The sequence below is a fragment of the Juglans microcarpa x Juglans regia genome, chromosome 8D (assembly GCF_004785595.1).
Source record: "Juglans microcarpa x Juglans regia isolate MS1-56 chromosome 8D, Jm3101_v1.0, whole genome shotgun sequence".
NCBI lineage: Eukaryota > Viridiplantae > Streptophyta > Magnoliopsida > Fagales > Juglandaceae > Juglans > Juglans microcarpa x Juglans regia.
In genome coordinates this window covers 35,631,502-35,658,309 of record NC_054608.1, presented here as the reverse complement: position 1 = coordinate 35,658,309, position 26,808 = coordinate 35,631,502, and the positions used below count along the sequence as shown (strand labels likewise).

The window sequence follows — 26,808 nt, the reverse complement described above, 5'->3', positions numbered from 1 at the left end:
TAGTGGCATACAGTCTAGTCAAGGGTGATGATAAAGACATATGACCAAGTTATGGGTGATAATAGCGGCATATGGCCCTTCCATGGATTATAATTATGGTTTATAACTCTACCACAGAGTTAAACATTATATACAGTCCAACCATGGTTTGATAATAGTGACATACAACCATTCCACGAGTTATAATTGTAGTTTATAACACTACCACGATAATTAAATATGGTATATGTTCCGATATGATATTCTGATACGATGAAGATGAGGTTTTAGAGTTTGATATGCCAAATGATTTTATTTTTGAATATGAAGGTTGATGAAGTTTTCGCTCTAATATTTTTGATAACATGTTTTGATTATGCATTCTGAAAGCAAATACTTTGATTCTGCATTTTGAAAGTAAATGTTTTCTTTTGCATTTTGAAAATAAATGTTTTGTTTTGCATTCTGAATTCTATAAATACTCATTTTTACATACAAATATATGTTTTTTGTTTACTGAGTTATTAATAATTCACATCTTATCTCCACAACATTTATCAGATGATTTTGATACCTCAACTGGAAGTTAAAAGTAAGAAGTGTTAGCAATGTTTGATGGTCGTAGAGGAATAAGTGCCAAAAAGTACAAATAATTATTGGAGAGTTTTATATAGTAGATTTTTTATTTTATGTTAATTGATATTTTGAGTCATGGATATTTTCGAATCTTTGTAGAAATTTTAATTTATTTTATTGAGGTATTTCTTTGATGTCGTGGTGGAGGAACATATATTTTTTAATTTTAAATAAATGAGTTTCTATTTTATGAAAAATTTGAAATATATAAATAAGTTATGAGATATGATTTTAAGTCATAAAAGATAACTTTCTAAACCTCAAAAAAAGGGGCGTTACACTAACTTAGGCTAATTATTTCTCAGTAAAGCAATCAGATATCCTATAAATGTCATTCTATACACAAACCAACAATTGGCACGAGAATCCTCCTGTAAGCTTATCTTGAAGATTTATTATAAAGCACAACCGACAAGCGGAAGATATGATTTTGGGATACTCGTGGACCTGAAAACAAGATTACTTTTTGATTTTGCATGGGAAAATATTCTATGATTACATAAAATCAATTTCACAAACAAACATGATTTGATATCGATAAATTATAAAATAAATCTAATAGATCAGATATAATTATATTAATTTATGATATTATTTTATATATATATATATATATTTTGTGAATATAGCACTCTATTTTTTCATAAAAATGGCTTCAACTCTTCCCCGAGGCTACTTGTTAATTAATCATATATAGACATATTTTAGTTAATAAACCAACTAATTTACCCAAACCTCCAAGATATTATCACAATGAGAATTGAACCTAAAGCTAGAAAGATTCAAAATTATCTTCATTCATCATCCCTTAAAGATATAAAAATATATAAAACATTTATCAGTGTAGTGACCCTTAACTAAGTCAAAGTTAAGTGTCTAGATAATAACTCATGCTGCATTTTATGACCAAGGTTTTCCTTTTTTTTTTTATTATGTATGACCAGATTATTTTATGGCTTCATTTTCTCTGTTCTAAGCAAGAATTTATTTTATTTTTAAAAATCCAGTTGAGCCTACACAAGTTTTTCCACATAAATGGAACCAAAATTGAAACTTGAAGATACGCTTCAAAATGTAGAAATAAAAGGAAAGCAAGATTAGTGTAGACGACGGGCTCAGCAATAGCATAAGATGGATCCAGGGTATTGATGGACTCCCTAATCACTTAGGCGCGGATTATTATAAACCAAATCTTATATCAACATCCAAACAGAAACATTACATGTTAACAAAAAAAATGTAGTATAGGACAAAATCTAATGATGCCACCAAAAATAAAAAATAATTACCGAGCACGAAAATATGCGCACTTTACTAACTATAAACAGTAACATACAATCATCAGTACACTCAATTATCATGCAAATATTCTTACAAATAAACTTCACAAAAGTCTATCCTCGAAGGTCCTTACTATAAAATTCACAAATTCTTCTTGAGGACTGCTCATGGAGATTTCCATTGCATTGCATTACAGTGACAAACTATGGACCAATTCTCATAATTGCTTTTTCTGAAGTTTTTTACAAGTTACCTCCATCATGATTGACTTGAAGATTCTCAAAGTCTTTTTAATAAACAAGTCGATCTTAAAAATCAAGGGTATCTGGATTGTGTTCAACCCTTTGAAAACCTATCACTAATAAGAAATGAATATATAAAACTAAGAGATAAGACAAGGAAGAAATAAGATAAGGAAGAGATAAATCAAAAGAAGTTGGCTCAGACTCTTATAAGGAAAAGACTTCACAAGACAAGTTAGACTCAATTACTCAAACAAAAAAAAATAGATCTCTATAAAATGAGGAAATCTCTACAAATGAAGGGGACTCTTTATAAGCTCTGTACGTACAAACTCTACCACATAGAGACTCTACCAGATCTCTCAAGGGAGGCATCGTCTTCAACCTTCTAAAATCTTAAATTTCTCCATTATATTAAGTGATATCTGAGGTCATGAGAGATTGTAAACTTATATATCATAGTAGATTTTGCCTCCAAACAATCTGTAGACATAGGCTTTTATGCCGAACGACGTAAATTTCTGTGTCTCTTTATTTATTTTTATTTTATTATTTATTATTATTTTATAGATGAACGTGAAGAACACTCATGTTTATAAAAAGATCACTCATGTTTCTCAAATGCTTCAACCGTAAAAAGATCTTACAAAAATAAATTTATAAATTAACATTTTTTGATATAATACATGTTAGATTAAATAAACATCAATTTATAAATTTATTTTTATAACATTTCTTTACAGCGGTGAGACTTTTCTTATATGTCTAAATAATAAAATAAAAATAAAAATAAATGGATAAAGTTAGAGAAAGTAGTGGTAGTAAAAAGGTAAGAAGAGGAGTCGTGGGTGGGACTATGGAGGAGATATATGCAATGTATTTATAAGGATCCAGTAGTGGGAGGAGCACACGTGGCTGCATGTAAATTTCACCGCGAGACAGACACACAGTGAAAACATTTCCGTCTCATTGGGTAAAAATTTATAAAGAGGTGTCCGATATATTACACCACCCTTTTCCCTCCCCCTGAGCCATCCTCCCTCCTTGTGCCACCGATTTCTCTCACAGAGAGAGAGAGAGAGAGAGAGAGGGATTGAGAGCAGACTATTTTGGCTAAATAGCTTCCCCCACTTCTCTCTCCCTCTCCGGTGAAGCTTCTCGGGTAACTATGAATTTCAGCTTTTTTCCCCTTTTTTGTTTTTTTTTTAGTTTTTGTTTTTGTAATTCTTTGACCATTTAAGACCCATATGTTCTATGGGTTCTCTTAATGGTTGTGTTTGCCTTTTGTTTTCTGTGCTATTTCTTATTTTCTTGGGTTTGGGAATTTAAAGGCTTGGGCTTTGTTGTTCATCTCTGATGTCAGAAGCCCTAAAATTCTTGGTAAACAGTTTGGTATTCTCTCTTGTTTGTCTTTTTGGTTGGGTTTCTGGTAAATGGTATTAGGTAATGTATGCAATCGTTTGAGTTTAACTTTTGCAGCTTGATTGGGTTTTGATTTTACTTTGAAGCCAAAGCTGAAAATATTGTGAATTTGGTTTCTCCAATTTTTCTTGATCGTGAAGTCTTGGTTTACTTCGGATTTGTGTTTGTTTGATTGAGATTGATTTTGGGTATTGGAAGTTTTGACTCTTTGAACCGAGAAGTCTGTTGATAACTGACGGGGGTTGTTCTGCCAGCTGATTTGACATGTGGGCTAGCCGTGATAATGGATCAGATCATGGGTGCTGTTTCAAAATGGAAAATCCTTGTCATTATTTTCTTCTCGGTCCTTGATATGTAATCTTTCTAGCATAGATAATGTTTCTGAAATCATTTCTTTTTTGTGCGCGCATAACTCAAGCATTTTCTTTTTGTGTAAATGTGTGTTTTAGTAGGGTTTTGGTCTCTTTCATGTTTGAAACAGCTATATACGACCATGTATTGGCTTTCTCTTTGCTAGTTCATTTAGTAGTGTTGGATTTCTGTAGTTTTTGTATTTTTGGACTGAAATTGATTTTTGGGTTTGGAAACTTCCAATCTTTCTACTTGAAATTTGTCAATTTTGAGTGGAGGGGTTCTAAACTTAGCAAAGAAGATTTTAATTTCTGCTGTACAGAAATCAATGGAAACTATTTTGCCAGTGAAAGCAAGATTGATGAGTACTTACAAAAGTTTGAGTAATTGATGGATAGCAATCATGTGGCCCTAATGCTTACTTGCTATGATAGGCTTATGATTCATTCTTATAGACTCTTGCCTTTGGTTTGGGAATAAGTAGGATATTGTTGTGGTTTCACTTTGAACTTTGCCTAGTATTCAAGTTTTATGTAGTAGGTAAGTTTTTCAGTTCTTTCTGAAAATGAGGCTTCTTTTAACTTCTTAAACTCATGATTATTCAATGCTAGGCCCCTATACATGTGTGAATGGTTTTGGAATGATTCCGAGTATTCTTTTGGTACAGTTGTCAACTAATCTCAGGAGAATGGGAAGTAATGGTGCGGATGCAATTCCTAGGGTTGATGAGGCTGGAGGTTCTGAACCTACAATTGAAATAAAAATAAAAACATTGGATTCTCAAACATATACTCTGAGAGTTGACAAACAGGTGATTTCTGTTTTTTTTTTTTTTTCATTGCATTATTACCAAGTCACAGCCTTAACTATTTCTTGTGGATGATATGTCTGAAGTATATATTGAGAATGCAGTTGTGGGCCTTGTGACTTCAAGTTTCCTTTAATATCTGGCTAAAACTTGAGTAACTCTAAGATTCTTTGGGTATAATCCTTCTTTAACTGCATTAGGACTGCCAGAATACAACTTTAGCATATCTGCATGGTTATGCTCCAGTGTTTGAGATTGTTTTATAACATTAATGTGGCTTAAGGAAAGCCTAGAAAACTAGCGTATATATAGTTTTTAAACATCAATCATGTTATGGTATGTAAGAGATTTTCAGATGGACCTCAGGTTTTCACCATATTATTTCATGTTTCTCTAATATCCTGCAGGTGCCAGTTCCTGCTTTAAAAGAGCAGATTGCTTCCATCACTGGTGTGTTGTCAGAGCAGCAACGCCTAATATGCCGAGGAAAGGTTCTAAAGGATGATCAACTCCTCTCTGCCTATCGTATCCTTCTTTTTTATCTTTTGCATGTGGAAGTTTTTTTGGCTTTAAGATCTAGTGGCATTTTTTTTGGTATCTTAAGATGCTCTTATGACTTTCCTTCTGCAGTGCACGATGCACCGTATATTTGTTCCTATTCTCTGTGGTTTATGTTCCAGGTGACATTGTTCCTGCCGAGAGGTAGTTTGTACCCGTAGTGAAGGATATAAAGTATTAAATAGATTGTGAGTGAATTTATAGTTAGCCTTATCCTTTTTTCAGAAAAGTTTGAAAGTTAATGCTCAATCATTTTAGTTTAGCATGGTTAACACCTAGAACCTATCGCACAATGCATATTTAATATCTCCTTCCTTATAGCCGCATCTAAATTTCATATATTTTTTTTAAGTGTGTTCTGTTTAATTAGCAATGAATTTTGTTAAAATGCGGGTGTTATGTGTATATTGTGGATTCTCCTTTAAATTACACTTTAAAACTCAAAGATCAAGAAAGTGTAAAAAAGAGAAAACATACAAAGATATATATATATATATATATATATATATATGGCGAGTCACTTGTATCACTGCTGTTTCATTTTCACCATTGGAAATGAGTTTTGTACCTTGACATTAATTAGATGTTGAAGATGGTCATACCTTACATCTTGTTGTTCGACAGCCCTTTCCACCATCATCTGAGGGTTTACCCAATCATGCAGGTATGTTTTTCTTGATATAATACAATCTGTTTCTACTTGGTACCTGATCTAGATATTATGATACTTTTCTTTTATATGCTGTATAAGGTAGGCTTCTTTCTTTTGTAAGTAGAGTTTTCTTTAAGTGTGAAGTATTTCTGGTGGTTGCTCCTCTTGACGATCAACACAGATTTACCAAGAGTATAAATTATACCATGCATTTATGGGCATCTTCTGTCTTCTGATGAAATCTTGGATTTAGTTGTGCACTGTCAAATAAAAAATTCACAATCTGCTCTCCTTTGCAATTTTTGTCCTTTATAAAAACAGTTTGAATCTCATGTGCAAACTCAGAAATGAATGATCAGCTAGTCCTGTGTTCAAAGCCCAGTTCTGCCATCTATCTTATGTTTGCTGTCTGTATACCTCCTTTGTACTTGGGCTATGCCTATTTACTACCATCAATAAAATGTTATTTTTCCCCACCTTTTTCTCCTTCCAATTATGCTCCAAAACCCTTCAGATGGTGCTGCTCATCAATTTTCTGGTCATAGGGCAAAGAATCCCATCCAACTTACACTGATCTAGTTACTTTAAACATCTCCCTGGAGTGAATGCATTCAGAAAATTTAGTTGAAAATGTTATAAGCAGGCTCTACAAATGCAGTTAGTGATACTGAACAAGCCCATTTCTGTTCCAAAATCCATAGTTTGTAACTTCTTTTTTATATCTACCTGGAGGATAAAGGTATGCCTAGTTTATTGTGTAGAGGTCAACATATAAAAAAAATTGCATGCTTGAGTTAGGACTTTCTTCCTACCAGCTAAGCACTTCTAAATCCAAAATTGATCATCCAATTTTCTCTTTTGGTTGATCAGTTTTCTAGTTTAGTTTTTCTTTTATCTTTTCTTGGAGAAGCATGTGTTGTGTCACTTTGGTGCTTTTTTTTTTTTTTGGATGAGTACTTTGGTGCTTTTTCTATGAACTTATCGTTCATATAAGAAAATACCCAATCCAAACTGGTTGTGTTTCTCTCGATATAACAATGCTTCCCTTACAAATTGAGTCTCTAATTTTTGGAGAAACAGAAATTTAGTTAATAGATTTGATCATTTGGAAAACATGATAGTTTTGTTGACTAGTGATCTGTTAAATCTTTTGCTGAGGATCTTCTGACATTTCCAAAACTTTTTATTTGATCTTTATCTTGTTTCCCATCCTCTCTATTTTCTATGCTTTTTTTAATACATTGATGTGCATATCATTCATTTCTCAAAATTAGATACTTAGAATTAGTAAAATTACTTTTGCAGCAACTGATCCTGCTTCAACTACAAGCCATGGGCACAGTAATCAGGTACCTCCTGGTTTTGTTATTGAAACTTTCATGCCTGTTCAGGGTGAAGGAGTTCCTCCTGAAATCAATCGGGTGAGTCTACAACTCCAGGATGATTGTAGCACTTTTATGGTATACTATTGGATTATCCTTTCTTATCTTTATTTTTTAGCAGATTATCTCTGCAGTTCTGGGCTCTATTGGATTTTCAAACATTGCAAGTGGCAGTGAAGGGGCTGATGCCAGGGTAAATCTTACTGTCTATTTCTGGAAACTATTGACTTTGCTTATTTGCTTAATTTCATTATGAAAATATAAACGTAGGCAGGGTATAGAATGAAATCTCTGTCTCTCTGTGTTTGACAAGTAAGTAAAAGGTATACTCAGATGAAATTTCTAGAGCACGGCTTTAGAACCTATACCTTTTTTGATTTAGAAAATTAATAGCTAGACAACTGTAAGGCTAGATACCTGTGAGGTGTGGTTTGACCAAGATTTATGGCACTTTCTTCAAGGTCCAAGAAAAATGATGTCATTTTCGGCCAAATGTATATTCTTTTTTTATCAATCCACCTTTTAATTTATCTCTATCTCGATCTTACATATATATAAGTTATTGATTTGGGGTGGTCGGTGGATGCTGAAGGAGCATGAGACACAAAATCCTTCCCAGTTTCAACTCGAAGAGGCTGGCCTGAGGGGTCCATCAGATAGATCTCACAGTGCTTACGGAATTCCATCAGCAGTTTCTTTGGGGCATCTGCAGGCCCCTGTAAGTTTAAAATCCCTTATTTTCTTCATTAATATTGAATTTTCACCATTGATTTAGTTTACTTTCCCATATACCAAATGAACCTAATGCCTATGTTCCTGGTATTTGTAGGTGATTCCTGGTTCTTTGACTACGCTATCCCAAAATCTAAGTCATTTGAGGCATGAATTTGATGCCATTGGTCAGTTAATTTTACAGTATTTATTTTTTACATTAGAGCATATAATTTCCTCCTTCAAAGCTGGTTCATTGAGACAGTGATGGCACATTGTAGTGGCAGGCAGAGGCGGCGGAGACAATGCTCAGGCAACTGCCACCCATGAGATTGGAGAGAGAGGTACTAATTCCACACTGCGCACTGGCACTGTACAAGAAGGATTTCCAACACCAGCATCCCTGGCAGAAATCATGCTCTCTACCAGGCAAATGCTTATTGAACATGCAGGAGAATGCCTACTCGTGAGCTTTCAAGTCACTTTATATGACGTATAAAATATTTATGACTTCTCCCAGTCTGATCTTGCTATGCTAATTGCTTAATATTTTGAATGCTGGCAGCAACTTGCTGGGCAACTAGAGGATCAAGTGAATGTGACTGATCCCTCTGTGCGGTTAAGCACTCAATCTAGTGCAATGAGAACTGGCATTCTATTTCATAATCTAGGTGCATTTCTACTAGAACTTGGTCGTACAACCATGACACTGCGTCTGGGTGAAACACCGGTAGGATTTTCCCCTTTCATGTTCATTTCATCTTTTCAATGGTAACATAAACTGTGATGTGTTTTGCTTTGATCAATGTCTTATGCAGTCAGAAGCCATTGTTAATGCTGGACCTGCAGTTTTCATAAACCCATCTGGTCCTAATCCTATCATGGTTCAGGTCATTGTGTTCACTATATTAATATTTGTTTTTGCTTTTGAATTATTAAAAAAAATCTGTTTACGTTTGAAAATAGTTATATTTGTCCTGATTAACCTTACTTGCCCAGCCTCTTCCTTTTCAACCGGGGACAAGCATGGGTGCCATTCCTATGGGAGCTGTGCAGCCAGGTTCTGGTTTGGTTAATGGACTTGGTACTGGCTTTGTTCCAAGGCGTATTGATATACAAATACGTAGAGGTACCGTGTTAAATTATGAGTGGCCTATTTACAATCCACGTGTTGTTTCTAGTGAACTATATCCCTTATAGACTAGTGTTCCTTTTACCATAAGGTTCTTCAATAAGCACGCCAAATAGTAATCAAGAGTTGCGTAGTGATACTCAGCAGCCCTCTGGGCACAGAAACTCAGAAACAAGTTCTGGTGTTGAAAACCTTACTAGTACAAGGACTTCAAGGGTCTCAGAGGGTTCATCTTTTGCTGGAGAGGCTGGAGTACGGATGCTACCAGTTAGGACCATGGTTGCAGCTGTACCTGGTCCGTTCAGTCACCTACCTGCAGATTCGTCCGGTAATTCGATAGGTTTGTACTATCCAGTTCTTGGAAGATTCCAACATGTGGCGTCTGGACATGCAAATGGTGAACAAGGATCTCAAGCATCTGGTGAGCGGCCGACTGATTCAGTAGTACAACAGCATAACATAGATGGTCCTGCAATAGATGGTAATCCAAACATTTCATCTTTCAATGTAATTGATGTCTCTCTGAACATTTGACTCTGTAGTCATGAACTTCTCTGTTGGGGCATATCTTGCAGGATCATTGCCAACACCCAATCTAAGACAACAGGAGCCATCTAACGCACGCAGTGTAAGTATCAACATTCTGTCAGCTGGTGGAACCCACAACAACCAGGATTCTGATAGACAGCTCCCGAGCAGTGTTATGCAGTTTTTAAGGAATCTTTTTCCTGGTGGGGAAATTCATGTTGAGGAAGCCAGGCCACCGGGAACAATTCGAGATCCTGTCCCAGAGAATGAGGGGACATCTAACGGTGTTGCGACGGCAACTGAAGCTGAACCAAGAGTGAGCGATGAAGGAATATTTTTGTCTAATTTGCTTCATCAGATCATGCCCTTGATATCTCAACAAGCAAGTGTAGAACCAGATACAAGACTTATGGAAGAAGCAAACTCTTCTGAGAGTATAATGCCTTGCGATTCTTTAACTCAGGTGAGCATGCTTCACCAACCTTTTCTGCAGTTGCTATCAGGCAAAATTATGATTTTCCACTAAATGAGAAAACAATTGTAAAATTATAGAATGTGTTTACGACCAGCGCTGTTTGGACTTTGTGCTTGAATAGTTGCTTCAAGTTTCATGGCATGGGTTCGAGAGCTAGTGAGAGAGAGAAATGAGAGTCTAAGGGCTTGTTTAGACGCTAGAATATCTCAGAATTATGTGAATAGTAGTAAAATAGTTTGTGAATAGTAGCAAAATTGTTTGAGTTAAGATGTTCTATTGGATTTTGGAAAGGAGGGAAAAAGTTGAATACAAATATGAGAAATGATTTGTACAAGCCTCAAATAGACAAGCTCTGCCCAAGCCTTTGTAAAAAAAAAGTGGACCCCACCTTAAAAAAGTGTAATTGAAAAGTGGTTTGTGTTTGAGTAATGTTTGGGAAGGAAATAATGAGAAGTTTTGAGAATATCTGAGAATAGCTCGTTATCCAAACAAGCCTTAAACATGAGGATTTCGTATAATAAAAATTATAAAATGTGCTTAAGAAGGTACATAATGAGGTATTTTCAGGCTAACTCTGGTGTTGGGCCATCTCGGCGACCAAGTGATGATGGTGAAACAAGTCCTCCAGATTCAAAACGCCAAAAGGTAATGCCCTTGAACCTACGAAACATGCTGAATATCAAATGATTCTTTGCTGAACTGGATTGTTTTGTTGAGTATAGAAGTAATGGAAGTATTTTGTTGAAGGCATAATATCAGAGTGGTCTATGGGGGGTTTGGAAAATCATATTTGAATCTTTGATAAATCAAAAGGTTGGAAGATCTTTGCTGATGCTAATTTTACTTACAGTAATAAGTTGTGCATAAATGAACCCTACTTTTTATTCTCTAGACATCCTTAATATCGGTCAACTGTTGAAATAATATCATTTGTTTGTTGTTGCAGACACAGTGATTTGTAGTGAGATTGAGGATGCTACCTGCAGTTGTGAGTCCATGATCCATGAGACCAAAAAGAAAAAAGAAGAAGCATCATATTGGTCACTGTAGTTTATTGGTTTTATTTTTGAATTTTTTTTTTCTTGTCAAAATTCATGTTAGTCAAGAGAAGAGTTATAGGATAAACTGTTTTCTTTTGCTGTATTACATTTTAGTGTTGTAAAACTTGCAAATCATAATTTTTGTTTCCTATATAGTGCTATCGGTCTTGAATTTCCTTTTTTCAATGCCTTGCTAGTTTGAGAACTTAATTTGAGATCACACTTGGGAGAGTTTATGGTTCTATCACACCATTTTGGCCTTGCTTTGTTATATTTTCTGGGGCAAAAGACTACCAATTCATGTACATGTATGTTCTTCAAGTTCAAGGATTTGCAATTTGGACTGACCTTGTATTTGGGGTTGCGTATAATAAGGCTTCTTTATGCAGCCGACAACCCATAAAGCTTAATATTTCGAGAATTTAAATAGTACAATGAATTAAATCAAATGTCATAACTCGTGATGAAGAATTTCATATGTTAATTGCAATTATAACTTTTAACTAGTGTTTAAATATAACGAGGGTAAATACTATTTTAATAAATGTTGACATGGTAAATTTTTTTATGCTCGGCCTCTCGTTCAAAACACACTTCAACTTATCTCATCTTATCATTAAACATTTTTTAAATTTTTATACAAAATATAATAAACAATTCAATTTTTTCAAATTTTAAAATAACTTTATCAAATTCTCATACAAAATATAATAAATAATTCAATTTTTATTTTGTTATTCACAAACTATTTCAACTCATCTCTGAATCCAAACTACTATTTATGTTTCGTTTTGATGATTATTTTAGTTTAAGTACTAGAATGAAATATTTTGACATTGGTATATTTCTATGTACCATTTTGACAGTGTCCTATATATAAGCTGATATTTATAGAATAAATGTAAGTGTGTATTATGTATGCGTGTGTATATATGGAAGAATTTATTATTTATAAAAAGAATATATGTTGAAACCATTAAAAAAAAAGAGATTTTTCAGTATTAAAAGATAATATTAAAAAACTTACAAATTTAAGTTGAGACACAAAAAAACAAAGAAAAGATATAAGAGCGTTGAAGTTATTAAAAATAATAATATTTTAAAACTGGGAGAATGATGAGACATATTTAAAATTACAAAAATATTAAAATTGTATAACTACATTTTAGATTTTAGAATTACATAAATACCATCTAGATTTAAAATTTACGAGAATGCTATTTAAACTCAAAAAAAATTATAAAACTTTCCATTAATACCCAAAATGAAATAGAATTATTCAAAACTATGCTCTTAATTAAAAAACAGTGGTCAAGACTTAGAGAAATCCGTTCAATAAAATATCTCGAGAATGGTTTTGATAAGTAATCGAACATTTTATTAAAAAAAACAATTAAAATAAGGTGTAGCACTGTAGTTGAAGTATTCATGATGTAGACCAATATAATAAGGTGTAGCACTAAAGGTATGTTAAAAATTTAAGACGTAATCCTTTGGGCTTAGGTCATTTATTTGGGCCGACTTCTAGTAGTCTAAATCTTCTTAAAATTGGGCTCAAATAACCCGACTTGGTCCGGCCCAAAATTCCCTCAGAACGATATAAATTTCCATTTTTCTCCGCCAAATCCTTCGTCCTGAAACTAGGGTTAAGGTTTTTTTGGCTGCAGATACTCATCGTACTTGACTGGTCATTACTGCTTCAGAGCTCCCCTAATCATGGCTGAGCAGGTCTGTCTAGGATCCATATTCTTATTCATCCCTATTCTCTTTTATTTTTGTTTCGCGATTTGGTTTGGCAATTGTTATCAATATGAACATTGTTTTTGTTGCAGACCGAGAAGGCATTTCTTAAGCAGCCGAAAGTGTTTTTATGGTAGGAAAATTTCAGCCTTTTGTTTCCTGGGTTTGACATCTTGTGGTTTCTGAGATTTCCATTTTTTGGTGATTTACTGTCCTGTTTATTCTCTGTTATTTAAAACAAAATTTACAGCTCAAAGAAGTCTGGGAAGGGGAAGAGACCTGGTAAGGGCGGGAACCGTTTCTGGAAGAGTGTTGGTCTCGGTTTCAAGACTCCCAGAGAAGCTATTGAAGGTCTCGCTCTCGCGCTGTGTTTATTTTTATTATAACATTTTGGACTGAACTGGGATAATTTTGAGGCTTAGTTGATTCTGGGAATGTTTGTTGCTTTGCATATATTAGTAACTGAATCAAGAACATGGTACTTTGTTTTCTAACTGTTTGTGTAGTGAACGTGACTGTTGCTTTTTTTGGCTTGTCTCTCTGCACATTTTGGTCGATTACCTCAGTATTGTTAGTATGGCACTTCAATTTGCTTTATTGGTGATTTCCCTTTCGGAACATTAGTTGGTATTCGCACATTAATGCCATGAATCTGCTTTCCACCTGGAGTTTTGACCATTGCGATGTTTCCCTATTCTTATGGCAACAGAAAATGTACAAAACACGGGGTTGAATCCTGAAGAGAAAGGCTAAATTCCATCAATAATGTGTGAGGCCTAGCTCATAATGGAGATGTTTCATAAAATATGGATAATCCTTATTGATACCTTGTATTAATGCTTGATATATCATATGCATATGCATATCATTATGTTGGTAGCCTCCCTTTGATCCTCAGACCCTACTAATAAACAAAAATGCATATCATTATGTAATGTATCTGAATATCATTACATGCTTGGGTGTTTTCTTAATTCTAAAACTTGTCTCTTCCCTGTATGAATTTGACCTTTTTTTGCTTGTTGATCTGACATGTATTTCAAAACTTGAGCATGCATGGGTTGTATAGATGGAGAGCAATGCTATAATGAAAGATTGTAGCTTTGAACCATGATTTAACGTGATTGGTTGATGTGAGCATTTGATATGTTGGTCAAAGTAATACTGCAATATTTTGTGGAAAGTTAGCTGCAGTCGTTTGTTCAGGTGAAACTAAGATGCTGCACCATCATTCAGTGTATTTTCTGATCCATTCATGATGAACATATTTTGTGCGGAGAATTCTATCAAGATGCAAGTCTTTTGTCATTAATTTGTTAAGAATGTACACTGGACATTAATAATAATGAAGTTCTCTGTAAGGCCCATTTATAGATCACATCCCGTGCTTCTTTTTGGAAAATGTGGTACTATGGAAGGGTCCTGAGTCTGGGGGATGGTATTTTGATCTTGTGAGGAGCTTGCGCCCTAATCTAAATCCCAAATGCTTGGAATTATATTTGCTTAGGCTGACTCATATGTATGCTGCAATTACTCATAGTACTGAATGACATGACGGGGGATGTTTCTCTAGTAATTATTTAGCATTCAAAAGTACAAGTGTTTGCTGATTAGAGCCCTTTTTCTGCTTGATACAGGAACCTACATTGATAAGAAATGCCCCTTCACTGGCAATGTTTCTATCAGAGGTCGTATCTTAGCTGGCACTTGTCATAGTGCCAAGATGATGAGGACAATTATTGTTCGGAGGAATTATCTTCATTTTGTCAAGAAGTACCAAAGGCATGATCCTTAGTTAGTTCTGATGAAAATCTGTGTTTAAGTGGATCTCAATTTTTTTAACATTTTTCTCACTCTAGAAGTGTAACCTTTCTCCCGATTTTCTTCTTTGCACCCCTTTTCCTCCCTTTGTGAACAGATATGAAAAGAGGCACTCAAACATTGCTGCGCACATATCCCCATGCTTCCGTGTGAAGGAAGGAGATTATGTCACTGTTGGCCAGTGCAGGTAAAGTTTTTCTTGATGAAAGAGCCTCTTGTTTTATCATTTGTTTATATGTTGTTTTGATAGATTAGCATCCAATGTTTCTGGTTTTGACTGGCTATTTTTCCCCCATGTTTCAGGCCATTGTCAAAGACAGTGAGATTCAATGTTTTAAAAGTCATTCCGGCTGGATCTTCTGGTGGTGGGAAGAAGGCTTTTACTGGAATTTGATGTTGTTTTCCGTCTTAAATTGCTCATCATGGTTTTGATCGAGCTAGTCATCCACTAGAAGACTTTTGAAGTTTAGAACAGCATCTTGATGGGGTGAACCTGGACTTCTAAATGCTTTGTGCCTTTTGTATTTCAACATAATTTTGACCTCTTTTTTAGTACTGTTTTAAGTTGTGGTGTTCTAAATACACAATATGGTTCTTTGAGTGGAATCCACCTTTTAGATCTTAGTTGCCACGTATTTCTTGCATCAGACCATTGATGCCTTGGTCAGACCTTGGTCATACTCATAGACTTGGAATGTCGGAAACTTGGACTTCCTTGCTTTCCACAAACCCGGATGGTGACCTTTTTAATATGTCCGTCAAGTGATCTAGATCACAGTCTTAGCCAATGGTAGAAACCTTAGTACTCATTGTTCCTCTAATACACTTTAATACACTCAAAAACCGAAGCACTCATTGCAAAAAAGGAGCATGGCTATTGCTATATGAATAATACAGCAATAGCACCAACCTTTAATTGGGTGGCATTTTGACACATCAGGGTCCACTAATTTTTGGCTCTTTTGTATATCACATAATCAGGCAACAGGAGAGATTCCTTTGCACTTGCAACATGGAGCTGGACTTTTTTTTTTTTTTTTTAGGTCTTTTGGATCGACTTGACCTTAGAATCTGATATAAGAAAATCAAGGCAGGGTTGATGCTCAAGTTTTTCAACTCATTTATTTGATGTTTTTTTTAAACAAATCCTGGACGTTGTATGATTTTATTAGGAGAAAAATAAATACAACATATAGGTCTTAAAACATGTAGTTCTAGAAAATCTTTTAAATGTTTTGGTTATTGCATTTTCTAAATGATTTGGTTGTGAAGCAACTAGGTTTGGGTACTAAAATCATCTCATTTCATCGTTATAATTTTTATAAATTTTCACATAAAATACAATAAATAATTTAATTTTTTTAAATTTCATAACAATAATAATATTTAAAAAAATTATTTTAACAATATTTTATTCAACTTTCATCTAAAATTATCTTATCTCATCTCACTATTTAAACCCTACAAATAAATATTGTATTAAATGTTGTATGATTTATACGATATTGACAAATGGTAGGAGATGTCATTCATTCTATTATGCAAAGACAGAGAGATGGTAATCTCTCTTTTTCAATATATTTTGGAAATTCATGGGGTCACTTTGAAAGGAATAAAATGGAGATTAAAATCAAGGAGCACGTTCAGGATGGTGGTGGTTAAATGATAGCAAAACGAAAGGTTTCTTTTTCTTCTTTCTGGCATTTGGACCATCAAGTCAAAAGAAATTTTATTTGCAATCATGAGTAGAGATTGTGTGTACAATCTTATTGATGAATGAGAATAAAAGATGAAAAATTATCATTTTAAAATAGATATTATTATAATTTTATTTTTATTTTTTAAATACAACTGTATGGGATTGCATAAACAGTCTCTATTGTCTAAATGAGGACTGTATATAGACTAACTTTCAAAGCGATCAATTCGGTGCCTTTCTTCGCATAAAGCAGAAAGAGAGACATGAAATGTTGCTATCCCACGTAAGCTTCCCCATTGAACAATGCCCTTTCAGTCGGTGTGAACAATGAACATATCAAAATGCCTAAAAGCTCTCTTTTAAATCATTTGGCACCATTCTTTGTAGTTGTAACTATAAATAAAATGACCTTCCTCCTACAAGTTGAAAACATCACCTATTGGGACACCATACCAATTTCAGGACTTGATGTTGGAGAGGCTCCGTTGGTTTTGGGAAAAAAAAAATGGTAAAAGTTTAAGAATTCTACATGGTCTTCTTGGATAATGAGATGAGATGAGATGAGATGATTTTAGATGAATTGAATAAAATGTTGTTAGAATATTATTTTTTAATATTATTATTGTTTTGTGATTTGAAAAAGTTGATTTGTTTATTATATTTTTATGTAGAAATTTAATAAAATTATAATAATGAAATGCGATGAGATAGGATGAAATGAGATAGTTTTTATATTCAAGCGTGCCCTAAGAGCATCCTTATTGGCTTGGCCAAAGTTGAAGGATGACTAAAATTTAGATAATCTGTGTCAAAAGACCCCACATTGGATTGAGTATCTCTAAAACAATTTGGACTTTTGCTACAGTGGTTGGCCAAAAATAGAGAACCACAATTGATTTATCAAACATTAAAATATAATTTCCCACTCCAACCACTTGTAAGTGTTTATGTAGGTAGATTTTTTATTGACATTGAAATAGATATGTTGCTAGATATTGGGTTAGTGAATAAGAAATTTAGATAAAATTTTAGATAAGTTTAATCTCAATTTTTGGTTATTAGTATTAAATGACTTTTGAAAATATGATTTTTTTAATATTAATTTAATTAAAATATAATTAATATTAATATTAAATTGGTATAATTATAAAATATGATACAAATAAATTAAATAAAAAAATTATTAATTTAATAATATTTTATTATTATATAAAGAGTGAATGACTAATCTGATGTGGGGATTGAATTTAAATAGAATGGACAAATATAAAAAAATATAATATTAACTAAATTTTAAAGATATATTTAATCAAGTGAACGTGAATGCTCTAAAGATGTATTGTGTTTAATGAATGCAATCAAAATCAGCTATATAAATTCCTTTCCTAGCTTAGAAGAAATGACTATCCTCTTTTTATTGGTTTTTGCTCCAAAAGAAGCCAACTAATAATGCGTAGGCACCCTGAAATAATGCCATCCATCCAATTATGTGCACATCTTGTGACTGATTGTGTAGCAATGATTGAGGTATAGCTTTTCACGTTTTCCATCCTCCAAAATGTCTACCTACTTTCTCAAGAAACTATATGGTTGTTGTTTGAATGGTAAGATTTATAAACGGGTTTAAAAGATTTATATATAAAAAATAAATAAATAATTTTTTACAATTATAAAATAAGATATGGTAAAGGGTTAGGTAAGTACTGAAATGGTGTAATCAAAGATGGGTGGTTGGGATACTTTGAATTTAAAAAGTATGAGGTTTATTGGGGCAGGCCAATCCCCCATTTTATATTGTTTTTTTTTAAAAAAAAAAGAATTTAGGATTAATATTATATAAAATTAATCAAATTTCAACTAAGCATGGTACTTAAAATAAAAATTAAATCTAGGATTTGGATGGATAGATCCAAATGAAACAATTTGAAAACTTATTTTTTTTTTCTTTTAAGAATATTATGTCAAGATCTATATAAAGAAGGGTTGAAGAACATTTCAAGTTTTGAATGTCGGTTGCATGGGATGGGCATTTAATCTGCAGGGTTGGGTCTGAAGGGCCCTACTTTGAAGATGTTCTCCAACATAAAAAAAAAAAAAAAAAAAGTTTTGAAGGTCCATTTTAAAGTATTTGTAATCATTAAGAAATCCCAAAAGTAATCTCAAAAAATGTTAAAATCACTGAGGATTTTAAACCATTTGCCCTATAAATATCAGAAAATATTTTCATAACAAAAAAATCCCCCACTCAAAAAAATAAAAATAAAAATAAATAAATAAATCAAAGATGTACATCAAGAGGACATTTCCTCCTTGCAAGCCGCATAAAGCTCATGATAATTACTAACAACTAACAGACTGATTTTCAGCCACGCTTTCATAAAAAAAATCTATAATTTGACGGCTCTCTCTCTCTCTCACAGTCCTCCCAACATATTCCTAAGAATCTTTTCCCACGTAAACATATTTCTCTTATTCCATCTGTGCGTGTTACTTTTCATAAGCGTAGCGCTCTTGCTGTAAGAAGCTGAACCACAACCACCGCCACTACCATCTTTATCATCATGTGTGTGAAGGATGCAGAGGAAGTTGACCAGGAGATTGAGAGTCTGGACAACAATAACAAGCGGCCAGGGCGTTTGCATTGTGAAGTGTTGCATACCCAGATGGAGAAGTGGGATAAGGAGTCTTCTGAAAGATCATCTCCTGTAAGAAATCCAATTCCTTTATCGTTTACTTCTTCTGGGTTTCGTCTCAATTTTGTTTTAGTGGAAGATCCGTTTTTTTGAAATTGGGTTCTGAGCATTTGTTTCTCCATGTGATTAATGATTGATAATGATTTTCCTTTTCCCCCCTTATTTTTCCCGTTTCCAAATGGGATTTTGTTCATGGGATTATTCCTACTGGATTTTTTTGTCTGGTTATTCCTCTTTGAAAGGTGACTTACTGGACATCTATTTGAAAGTATTTGGGACTTTGTGAGTATAAATTCATGTTTATGGCTCAGCACTTATAAAACTTAGCTGGTTTCATTAATTTCAGTTCAATGGATATTATACCATCTAAAATTTTTGCAGAATTTTACTGGTTGGTACTCTGCTATTTTTCTAGTTTGGTTTCATTCAATGAATCTGAGTTTGTCAAAGCGCTCTATTTCAGTCAATAATTTGGATTGTCTCACCGGCACTGTAGTCGCTTAGAATTTTGATGTTCTGACCAATGAATTCTTTTTATTATGAGAGTGTGGAATTTAAAGAAAGATACCATAAAAGGATTTCGAGAACCGAAATAAAAATTTTGTTAGTAAACCTGTATTTCTTTTTTTGTTTAAATATTTTTAATCAGTTAGGGAATACCTACAACAGAACTTGTTTTAGTTTATTAACCTGTAGTAAGGATAGTATGACATTTCCAAAACAAGAGGGGGGTTATGTGATAATTATTTTCCTGAGGGAGGTCTCTGCGTGCTTTTGAATTAATTGAGTGTTGATGTATAATTCCAACACCAACGAAGGTTAGTATAAATAACTCTGACACAATGCAATGGAAACTGTTCTGCTTCTTCCAAAGATTCATTATCTAAAATTTTTTCCAAATGGTTATCAGTGCCACGAGTTTAAAAGAGCATATGCTTCACAATTATATGGACCAGATGCTTTTATCTCATTACACATACCTTCTCTGGATAAGAGTTATACTGATCACTAAAATCTACATTTTTTATAATCAAGATAATTTTGTTGAAGACGAAAATAGGATATTAACCCCAGTATACAGGAAATAACAAGAGATTCACGATCCACCTACCAAGCAACAGGAAAAGTGCCTGAAATTCTTCGAACTCGGAATCACTAAAATCTACATGGAGACCTTATACAAGAAGTCTCTTTCTCGAGCTCCCAAGAAGTCTCTTTTTTACCTTTGAAAGAAGCAGAACGCTTTCGAAGAAGTCTCTTTTTTGCCTTTTTGTTTTATGCTTATTGTTCATCTCATCCTCTTATAATAATTTCATGTTTATGAGGTTCATTCAGCTGGAAAGCATTTGTGAGGATGCTGTAGCTGTGGACAGAAAACAGAACCTGTTAGACTTTATCCCTGCCCTTCGGTCAGGAGTGTGGTCTCATATAGGGGGTCGTGACTATATGGAGGATACTCACATCTGCATTGGTGATTTAGCTGAGAAATTTGGTTCTAGTTTACTCTCTGATGAAGTTGTCTCCTTCTATGGTGTAAGTTATCTAACCTACTTAATTCTCTGCCGTCTGTATCCAAAAACAATTTACATTTGAATCTTTTGCAAGAATCACATCCTTAAAATAAGGGTGGTTGTGAGAGTTTGAGGAAACATTCAACTGTCCATGCTCTATGTGTGTGTGGATAGAGAGAGAGAGAGAGAGAGAGAGAGAGAGAGAGAGCTTCGGTTGTGGGTACTTTGTTAATTTGATGAATAACCTGAGCATTTCTAGAAAATATAGATTATATCGCATTATTGTGAATGGTTGGAGTATTATATATATATATATATATATAGATATACGAACCTTCTTTTAGCTGTTATTTGCTTTCAACTTGAAAAGACTAATGTACTTCCAGTTCTGAAGAATGATCATATCACAGATTTGTGGGATCACTTTTGAATTCGAATGTATCCATCATCTACCATCTAAGAAAACTCATAAGCTTGAAAAATTCTCGTGATAAATAACCATTGTACGGCCACTTGAATAGAAGTTGGTGACAATTAAATAAATGTTATGAGGGATGGCTATCTTATCCAAGGTCAACTTGGGAATTTTCGTAGTAAATTATATGCAATTGAATATTGGAGGATGCCTTGATGGAACTTATGGATGTGGATCTAATTGTGGGCACCTTCCTTTTTACGAGTAGTTGTTTATTAAAGTTCTGAGAAACACAGAAAAACAACTAACAATTCAAACATTTCGATTTTTATTAATATATAGCAATTGGTTTGAATAATAGGTATTTGATGGGCATGGAGGAAAGGGTGCAGCACAATTTGTTCGCGACCATTTGCCAAGAGTAATTGTCGAGGATGCTCATTTCCCTTTAGAACTTGAGAAGGTGGTTACAAGGTCGTTTATAGAAACTGATGCTGCATTTGCAAAGAGATGCTCTCTTGAGTCTTCCCTGTCTTCTGGCACAACTGCTCTGACTGCAATGATATATGGGAGGTGAGTCCCACGTTGATCAGTCATCTTTCAGTTTAGTTTTTTACTTGGGTTCAGTGAGTTGCATAGCCACAATCCTCGCTATTTAATGAGCTGTTGGCACTGAAATGTACTGTAGAAGATGGAGGAAAAGTAAATAAATATAATTAAAATAAAGAATGATACATGGATGCTGATCAATATGGTTACTGTATTGATTATAACTGTATGTTGTACCAATAAAAGAGGCTCACGACAATGATGTTTAAATCTCCCATTTACAAGGAATTGCTTATGTTGTCTCCTCTGCATCTTTACAAATTCTTATTCACAAATTATGAGATAATGTGCTATGCAAAGAGCATTTTGAATGACATTTTTAGGTGCACTTCCTTCTTAAAATGCAATACCATTTTGGACAGGTCTTTACTTGTGGCCAATGCTGGGGACTGTCGAGCTGTGTTGTCACGGCGTGGAATTGCTATAGAGCTGTCAAGAGATCATAGGCCTTGCTGCACAAAGGAAAGAGCAAGGATTGAGTCCTTGGGTGGATACATTGATGATGGTTACCTTAATGGTCAGTTGGGTGTGACTCGAGCCTTAGGCAATTGGCACCTCGAAGGAATGAAAGGAACGGGTGAAAGGGTTGGGCCATTAAGTGCTGAACCTGAACTTGAATTGGTAACATTGACCCAGGAAGATGAGTTTTTGATAATTGGCAGTGATGGACTATGGGATGTGTTTTCCAGTCAAAATTCTGTAGATTTTGCTCGGAGACAGCTCCAAGAGCACAATGATGTGAAGTTATGCTGCAGGCAAATGGTAGAGGAAGCATTAAAGCGGGGAGCAATAGACAATCTGACAGCTGTGATGGTAAATTTTCATGTGGAGCCACCTCTGCCTGCAGTGGTACAAAGGGCCAGGGTCAGGAGAAGCATATCTGCTGAAGGCCTACAGAGTCTCAAATGCCTGTTAGAAGATTAAGTTCTTTTTTAAATTGAAACATTTTTCCTGGGAGGAAAATATTATAACTAATCTTAAAAAATAATACTTTGTCGATCTCCCCAGTTTTGTATCTGTCTATGTATATATACACACACACACACATAAAGCATCATCCCAAACATGGGAACTGCCTTTTCCTTGCTCTGATGGATTGATGCCCTGTTTGGTTACTGAGAAGATGGAAGGAAAGATAAGAAGAAAGGGAATCATAATTTGTAATAATATTCTGAAATCGGGGAGGGGATTAATCCCAACTTGTAGACAGATTGATGATTTTAGCACTGTATCATTTTTAATTCAATGTATACAAACCAGTGCATACATTTATTTTGTTTTGGTGAAAGGAAAGATGTAACTTTCACGTTGAAATTTTTACATTCCCATTGGATTGTTGTAGAACTGCTATGTATATGTAACGTATGGTTGGTAGAGGGAAGAGCGAGTAATTGAGTAAATATATGAAAGAATCCAAAGCTGTTAACTTTACTTCTTTTCTTCTATTTCTGCCATTGGATAATAGCGGCCATTTTTAAGAAGAAAAGAGTTTCAATCCCGAAAACAGCTTAGAAGACATATGCATGCTGCTGTATATCAACCAAGTTTTTTCGCGTAATTTGTTCCTTTGTTGAGTGGAGGTTACATTCAACTTTGCAATCTCACCATTTTGGTGGTCATTATTACTGAAGAAGATCACCCTATCAGGCTATTTCAAAGCAATCTTTTCCCAGCTGTGGAAGACTGAATCCGATTCCTCTTTTTCACCTTTTCTAAGCTGATATTTCTCACAACTCGAGTCCTATATAGGCAAAGATAAAGCCAGATGTGTGGATGGGAGAGCTTCCGACACTCATTCCACAAGCTGGTAATGGAAGTTGACCACTCACTTTTTCGTAACTAAGATTTGATGGTTAGCATGCTCCCCTATGTACGGTTTCAAACAAAATGTTCCGCTTTGAATGCGATTCTAAAAGGGTCCATCAAGACGACAATCTCGTCTTAAAGAATTTAAAACGACTCCACAACTACACTTTCAAATCTTTTGTTCTGCAAGAGTAATGTTGAAGCTACAAAAAGATTTTATAAATATAAAACTATAAATTAAAATGCCTTCATGTAATACATTATATTTAGTTTATAATAAAAATAACTTTACAATCTGATATAAATCATGTCAATTTATAAGTTGATTTTTGTAAAATATCTTTGTGGCTGAAATATTTCTTGTTCTGCAAACTCTTCTCGGAGAAAAATGGCGGATATTTCTTTATACATCTAAAATCTTTCTTTCTTTACCTCTCAAATTGATCCCTTATACTTTCACTTTCATTCGCAATAAGAAGGTAGTTTTAAGATTGACAAAATTTAGGATATCTCACGACTCTTGTCAAGAATAAAAAATGTTTTAATAACAATATGAAGAGTCTTCCAATTTAATGAGATTAGATGTAACGTCCCGTTCTCGAGAGTCCGGAGAGTTAACTCATATTACCTGATACTCAACTCCAACATTGTTAATACTCTTCCAAAAGCTCCAAATCGAATGTAAACACTTCAAATTTAATTAACCACACATACTTGTATATAAAATCCTCAATACAGTAATCCCAAAAATTATCAATTTCTCTACATGTCACATAAACTCACATTTCAACAATATAATTATCAAAAATCACTAATACTTATCGAAAACTTTCTATTCTTAATCCACTATTCTTAAGTCATCTCACCCAATTCTTCATGGTCCTGATTCTCAGCTGAAATATCCAATAATCATCTGAAAATATTAGAGATAAGAGGGGGTGAGTTATCAACAACTCAGTAAGCAGAGAACATATACTAGTATGTAAACATGAGTATTTACAAATTTCAGAATGCAGAACAAAACACTTTTTATTTTCTTTTCAGAATGCAGAGTCAGAACATGCTATCAAAATATCAGAGCGAAGGTTTAAAAAAAAATATTCTTATTCAAAGTCTTTTGGCATAGCATAACTGACCACCATCATACCAGAACATCACAGCGCATCAGAGGCCATGTTTAACCCTCGTGGTAGGGTTGTGCAAACTCCGGTAGCTAACCGAGTAGAAACAGAATGTGAATCTTCCCTTTATTTATTCTCGGAGCCCCGAGTGTGCACAAAGGAAAGACCACCAGAAAACCACTTTGTTTTCAAAGTGGGTGCACCAGAAACAGAACAGTTGGTACCAACCCAAACAGAAGCCACTATTAGCACCCGTGGTAGGTCAAATAGGTCACCATCCACAAACCATATCCTGATTTAGAATGTCATGCCAAAAGTTTTTAGAAATCACATCATATCAAAATAAAAAACATCTTCAGAACAGAACAAAGTTTTCCGAAATCACATCACATCAGAGTATAGAACATCTTCAGAACAGAATAGAATCAGATCACAAAACATAATTTTATGCACAAACTTTCATATTCTCTCTCTTTTGCACAGTTAAGAAACAAAATGCAAAATAACTCATGTCCACACCAGTCATGCCAGAAAACACTTTATTCTTAAACAGAATTTCATGAGTAATGCAGAACAAATAACTGAGGTAGTTCAAATATCTTTTCATAACAAAACATGGATATTTTCAAAAATCAACCTCAGCCCATTTTATTTTTATACAAATCTAGCATAGGAACCCCGCTTATCTGGATTTCTTAGCTTTTCAGAATTTTTCTCAAAAATATTGAGTCAACTATAAATCATTACCTATAAAATAATCACGTAATTTCCGTAAGTTTTCAATCAATCACGGATTTTGATATTTAAATCTAAACTTCTAAAATAACCTATTTTAATTCCTCAAAACTTAAAACCCTCATAATTCCAAAATATATCATCACTTCCTAAAATCACCAATATCCACCATAGCCAACGTTAAACTCAAAACACCAATATTTAAATCCGAAACAGCCAACAAATCTCATAGCATAAACCAATCACAAAAACAACTCCATCATCCAATTCAGCTGACCCCCTTACTCCTCGGACTCAGTTCGGCACAACCAACCAATTCACAGTAAATATGAGTTAGCACAAAAATACATTTAAATCTCAAAAGTTATTAGGAAAAATACTTACAATGCTATAATATAATTTTTGAAAAATCATGAAGGTGCTAGAAGTGGCGGCACAACAACAAAATAGTGCAAAATGCACTGTGGCCGTGGGTCTCAAATACCCATTTTTGAATGGGGACAAACCAAGACCCGAAATTGATAGGGTATGACTTAGAGATGTCGGTGAAACTAATGGTTGTGGTGGTTGGCCGTGGGTGGCGGCGTAGAGGGTGGTTGAAGACCACAAAGCCTAAAACGGAAATGGAGTTGGATATACTTTACCGGTGATAGATCGGGGCTAAGGATGCGTGTATTGGGTTGCTAGGAAGTTGAAGATGAAGTGGCGAAGAGATGGTGGCCGGAGGTGGCGCGACGGCGGCGCTGGAGCAAAGAGAAGGTCGCAGCTTGGTGTTATGCGTGGGGCTCACAGCGGCGTGAGGGAGGCTGAGGTTGAAGGGGGTGGTCGCCGGAGGGAGGGGAAGCTAATGGGCTGGGCGGTGTCGCCGGACGGAGTCGCACGGTAGCAGGCTGGTGGAGAACGACGTGGACGCAGGGAGAGGAAGAAGACGTCGCGCGAGGGAGAGAGAGAGAGAGAGGAGAGAAAAAAGAAAAAGAAGAAGAAAGAAAAAGAGAAGGAAAAAGAAAAAAGAAAATGAGAAAATTGAGGGAAAGAAATGAGGTCCAATTCTCTCATCTTGGGTCACAAAAATGATCAAACGAAAAATATTTTAAAACAGCAAGTCAATTAAAATAATTTAAACGTAATGATAAAATGAAAATAAAATAATTAAATCCAACAACACAATAATTTTAAAACCCACAAACAGTTAATTTAAATTAAAAAAAATAATATAAATGCAAAACAATATTTAATATTAAGAAAACATATCAATATAATTTTCAAATTAAAAACCATAAAAATAAACCAACTAAAAATCCCATAAACTTAAAACAAGAGAATCAATATTTAAATTAATTAAAAAAATCATTCAATTAAAAAATACACTAAAAATACGTCACATTAAACCTTCTCATTTCCTCAAGAAAATGTCCATTCTGCAAAGCAAACGGACTTTGGAAAAGATAAGAGAGCCGGGTC

At 34.3% G+C, this 26,808-nt stretch overlaps 3 protein-coding genes across 5 annotated transcripts; all 3 read left to right on the top strand.

Annotated features, from left to right (window-relative positions):
- The first annotated feature begins 3,141 nt into the window (after positions 1-3,141).
- On the top strand, positions 3,142-11,383 carry LOC121242797 (ubiquitin-like domain-containing protein CIP73). 2 transcript variants are annotated; one of them, XM_041140747.1, is made up of 16 exons: positions 3,142-3,300; positions 4,579-4,722; positions 5,127-5,244; positions 5,861-5,941; positions 7,235-7,350; positions 7,433-7,504; positions 7,904-8,029; positions 8,141-8,210; positions 8,310-8,488; positions 8,588-8,752; positions 8,841-8,912; positions 9,022-9,151; positions 9,246-9,635; positions 9,730-10,145; positions 10,725-10,802; positions 11,104-11,383. In XM_041140747.1, the coding sequence occupies exons 2-16, from the start codon at positions 4,600-4,602 to the stop codon at positions 11,110-11,112; spliced, it is 2,145 nt and encodes a 714-aa protein (XP_040996681.1). In that variant the 5' UTR covers positions 3,142-3,300; positions 4,579-4,599; the 3' UTR covers positions 11,113-11,383. The 2 variants fall into 2 exon arrangements, with proteins under 2 accessions (XP_040996681.1, XP_040996680.1); XM_041140746.1 differs by having other exon boundaries at positions 8,304-8,488.
- Positions 11,384-12,775: 1,392 nt separating this feature from the next.
- LOC121243430 (40S ribosomal protein S11) lies at positions 12,776-15,382 on the top strand. The gene is made up of 6 exons (XM_041141548.1): positions 12,776-12,925; positions 13,030-13,070; positions 13,188-13,288; positions 14,575-14,719; positions 14,856-14,945; positions 15,062-15,382. Exons 1-6 carry the CDS (start codon positions 12,914-12,916, stop codon positions 15,150-15,152), a joined length of 480 nt encoding a protein of 159 aa, XP_040997482.1. The 5' UTR covers positions 12,776-12,913; the 3' UTR covers positions 15,153-15,382.
- Positions 15,383-18,830: 3,448 nt separating this feature from the next.
- On the top strand, positions 18,831-22,957 carry LOC121243281 (probable protein phosphatase 2C 27). 2 transcript variants are annotated; one of them, XM_041141375.1, is made up of 4 exons: positions 18,831-19,162; positions 20,486-20,683; positions 21,438-21,649; positions 22,048-22,957. In XM_041141375.1, the coding sequence occupies exons 1-4, from the start codon at positions 19,019-19,021 to the stop codon at positions 22,607-22,609; spliced, it is 1,116 nt and encodes a 371-aa protein (XP_040997309.1). In that variant the 5' UTR covers positions 18,831-19,018; the 3' UTR covers positions 22,610-22,957. The 2 variants fall into 2 exon arrangements, with proteins under 2 accessions (XP_040997309.1, XP_040997310.1); XM_041141376.1 differs by having other exon boundaries at positions 18,849-19,162; positions 20,476-20,683.
- Positions 22,958-26,808: the final 3,851 nt, after the last annotated feature.

What these genes read in the sequence shown, in the direction of transcription:
- LOC121242797 (XM_041140746.1), top strand. Translation starts at nt 4,600, where the DNA reads ATGGGAAGTAATGGTGCGGATGCAATTCCTAGGGTTGATGAGGCTGGA. An exon ending in TTCCTCCTGAAATCAATCGG is followed by an intron (nt 7,351 to 7,432) that starts GTGAGTCTACAA and finishes ATTTTTTAGCAG; the next exon opens with ATTATCTCTGCAGTTCTGGG. An exon ending in GCATGAATTTGATGCCATTG is followed by an intron (nt 8,211 to 8,303) that starts GTCAGTTAATTT and finishes GGCACATTGTAG; the next exon opens with TGGCAGGCAGAGGCGGCGGA.
- LOC121243430 (XM_041141548.1), top strand. An exon ending in CAGCCGAAAGTGTTTTTATG is followed by an intron (nt 13,071 to 13,187) that starts GTAGGAAAATTT and finishes CAAAATTTACAG; the next exon opens with CTCAAAGAAGTCTGGGAAGG. An exon ending in GTCACTGTTGGCCAGTGCAG is followed by an intron (nt 14,946 to 15,061) that starts GTAAAGTTTTTC and finishes CCCATGTTTCAG; the next exon opens with GCCATTGTCAAAGACAGTGA.
- LOC121243281 (XM_041141375.1), top strand. Translation starts at nt 19,019, where the DNA reads ATGTGTGTGAAGGATGCAGAGGAAGTTGACCAGGAGATTGAGAGTCTG. An exon ending in CTTCTGAAAGATCATCTCCT is followed by an intron (nt 19,163 to 20,485) that starts GTAAGAAATCCA and finishes AGGTTCATTCAG; the next exon opens with CTGGAAAGCATTTGTGAGGA. An exon ending in ACTGCAATGATATATGGGAG is followed by an intron (nt 21,650 to 22,047) that starts GTGAGTCCCACG and finishes CATTTTGGACAG; the next exon opens with GTCTTTACTTGTGGCCAATG.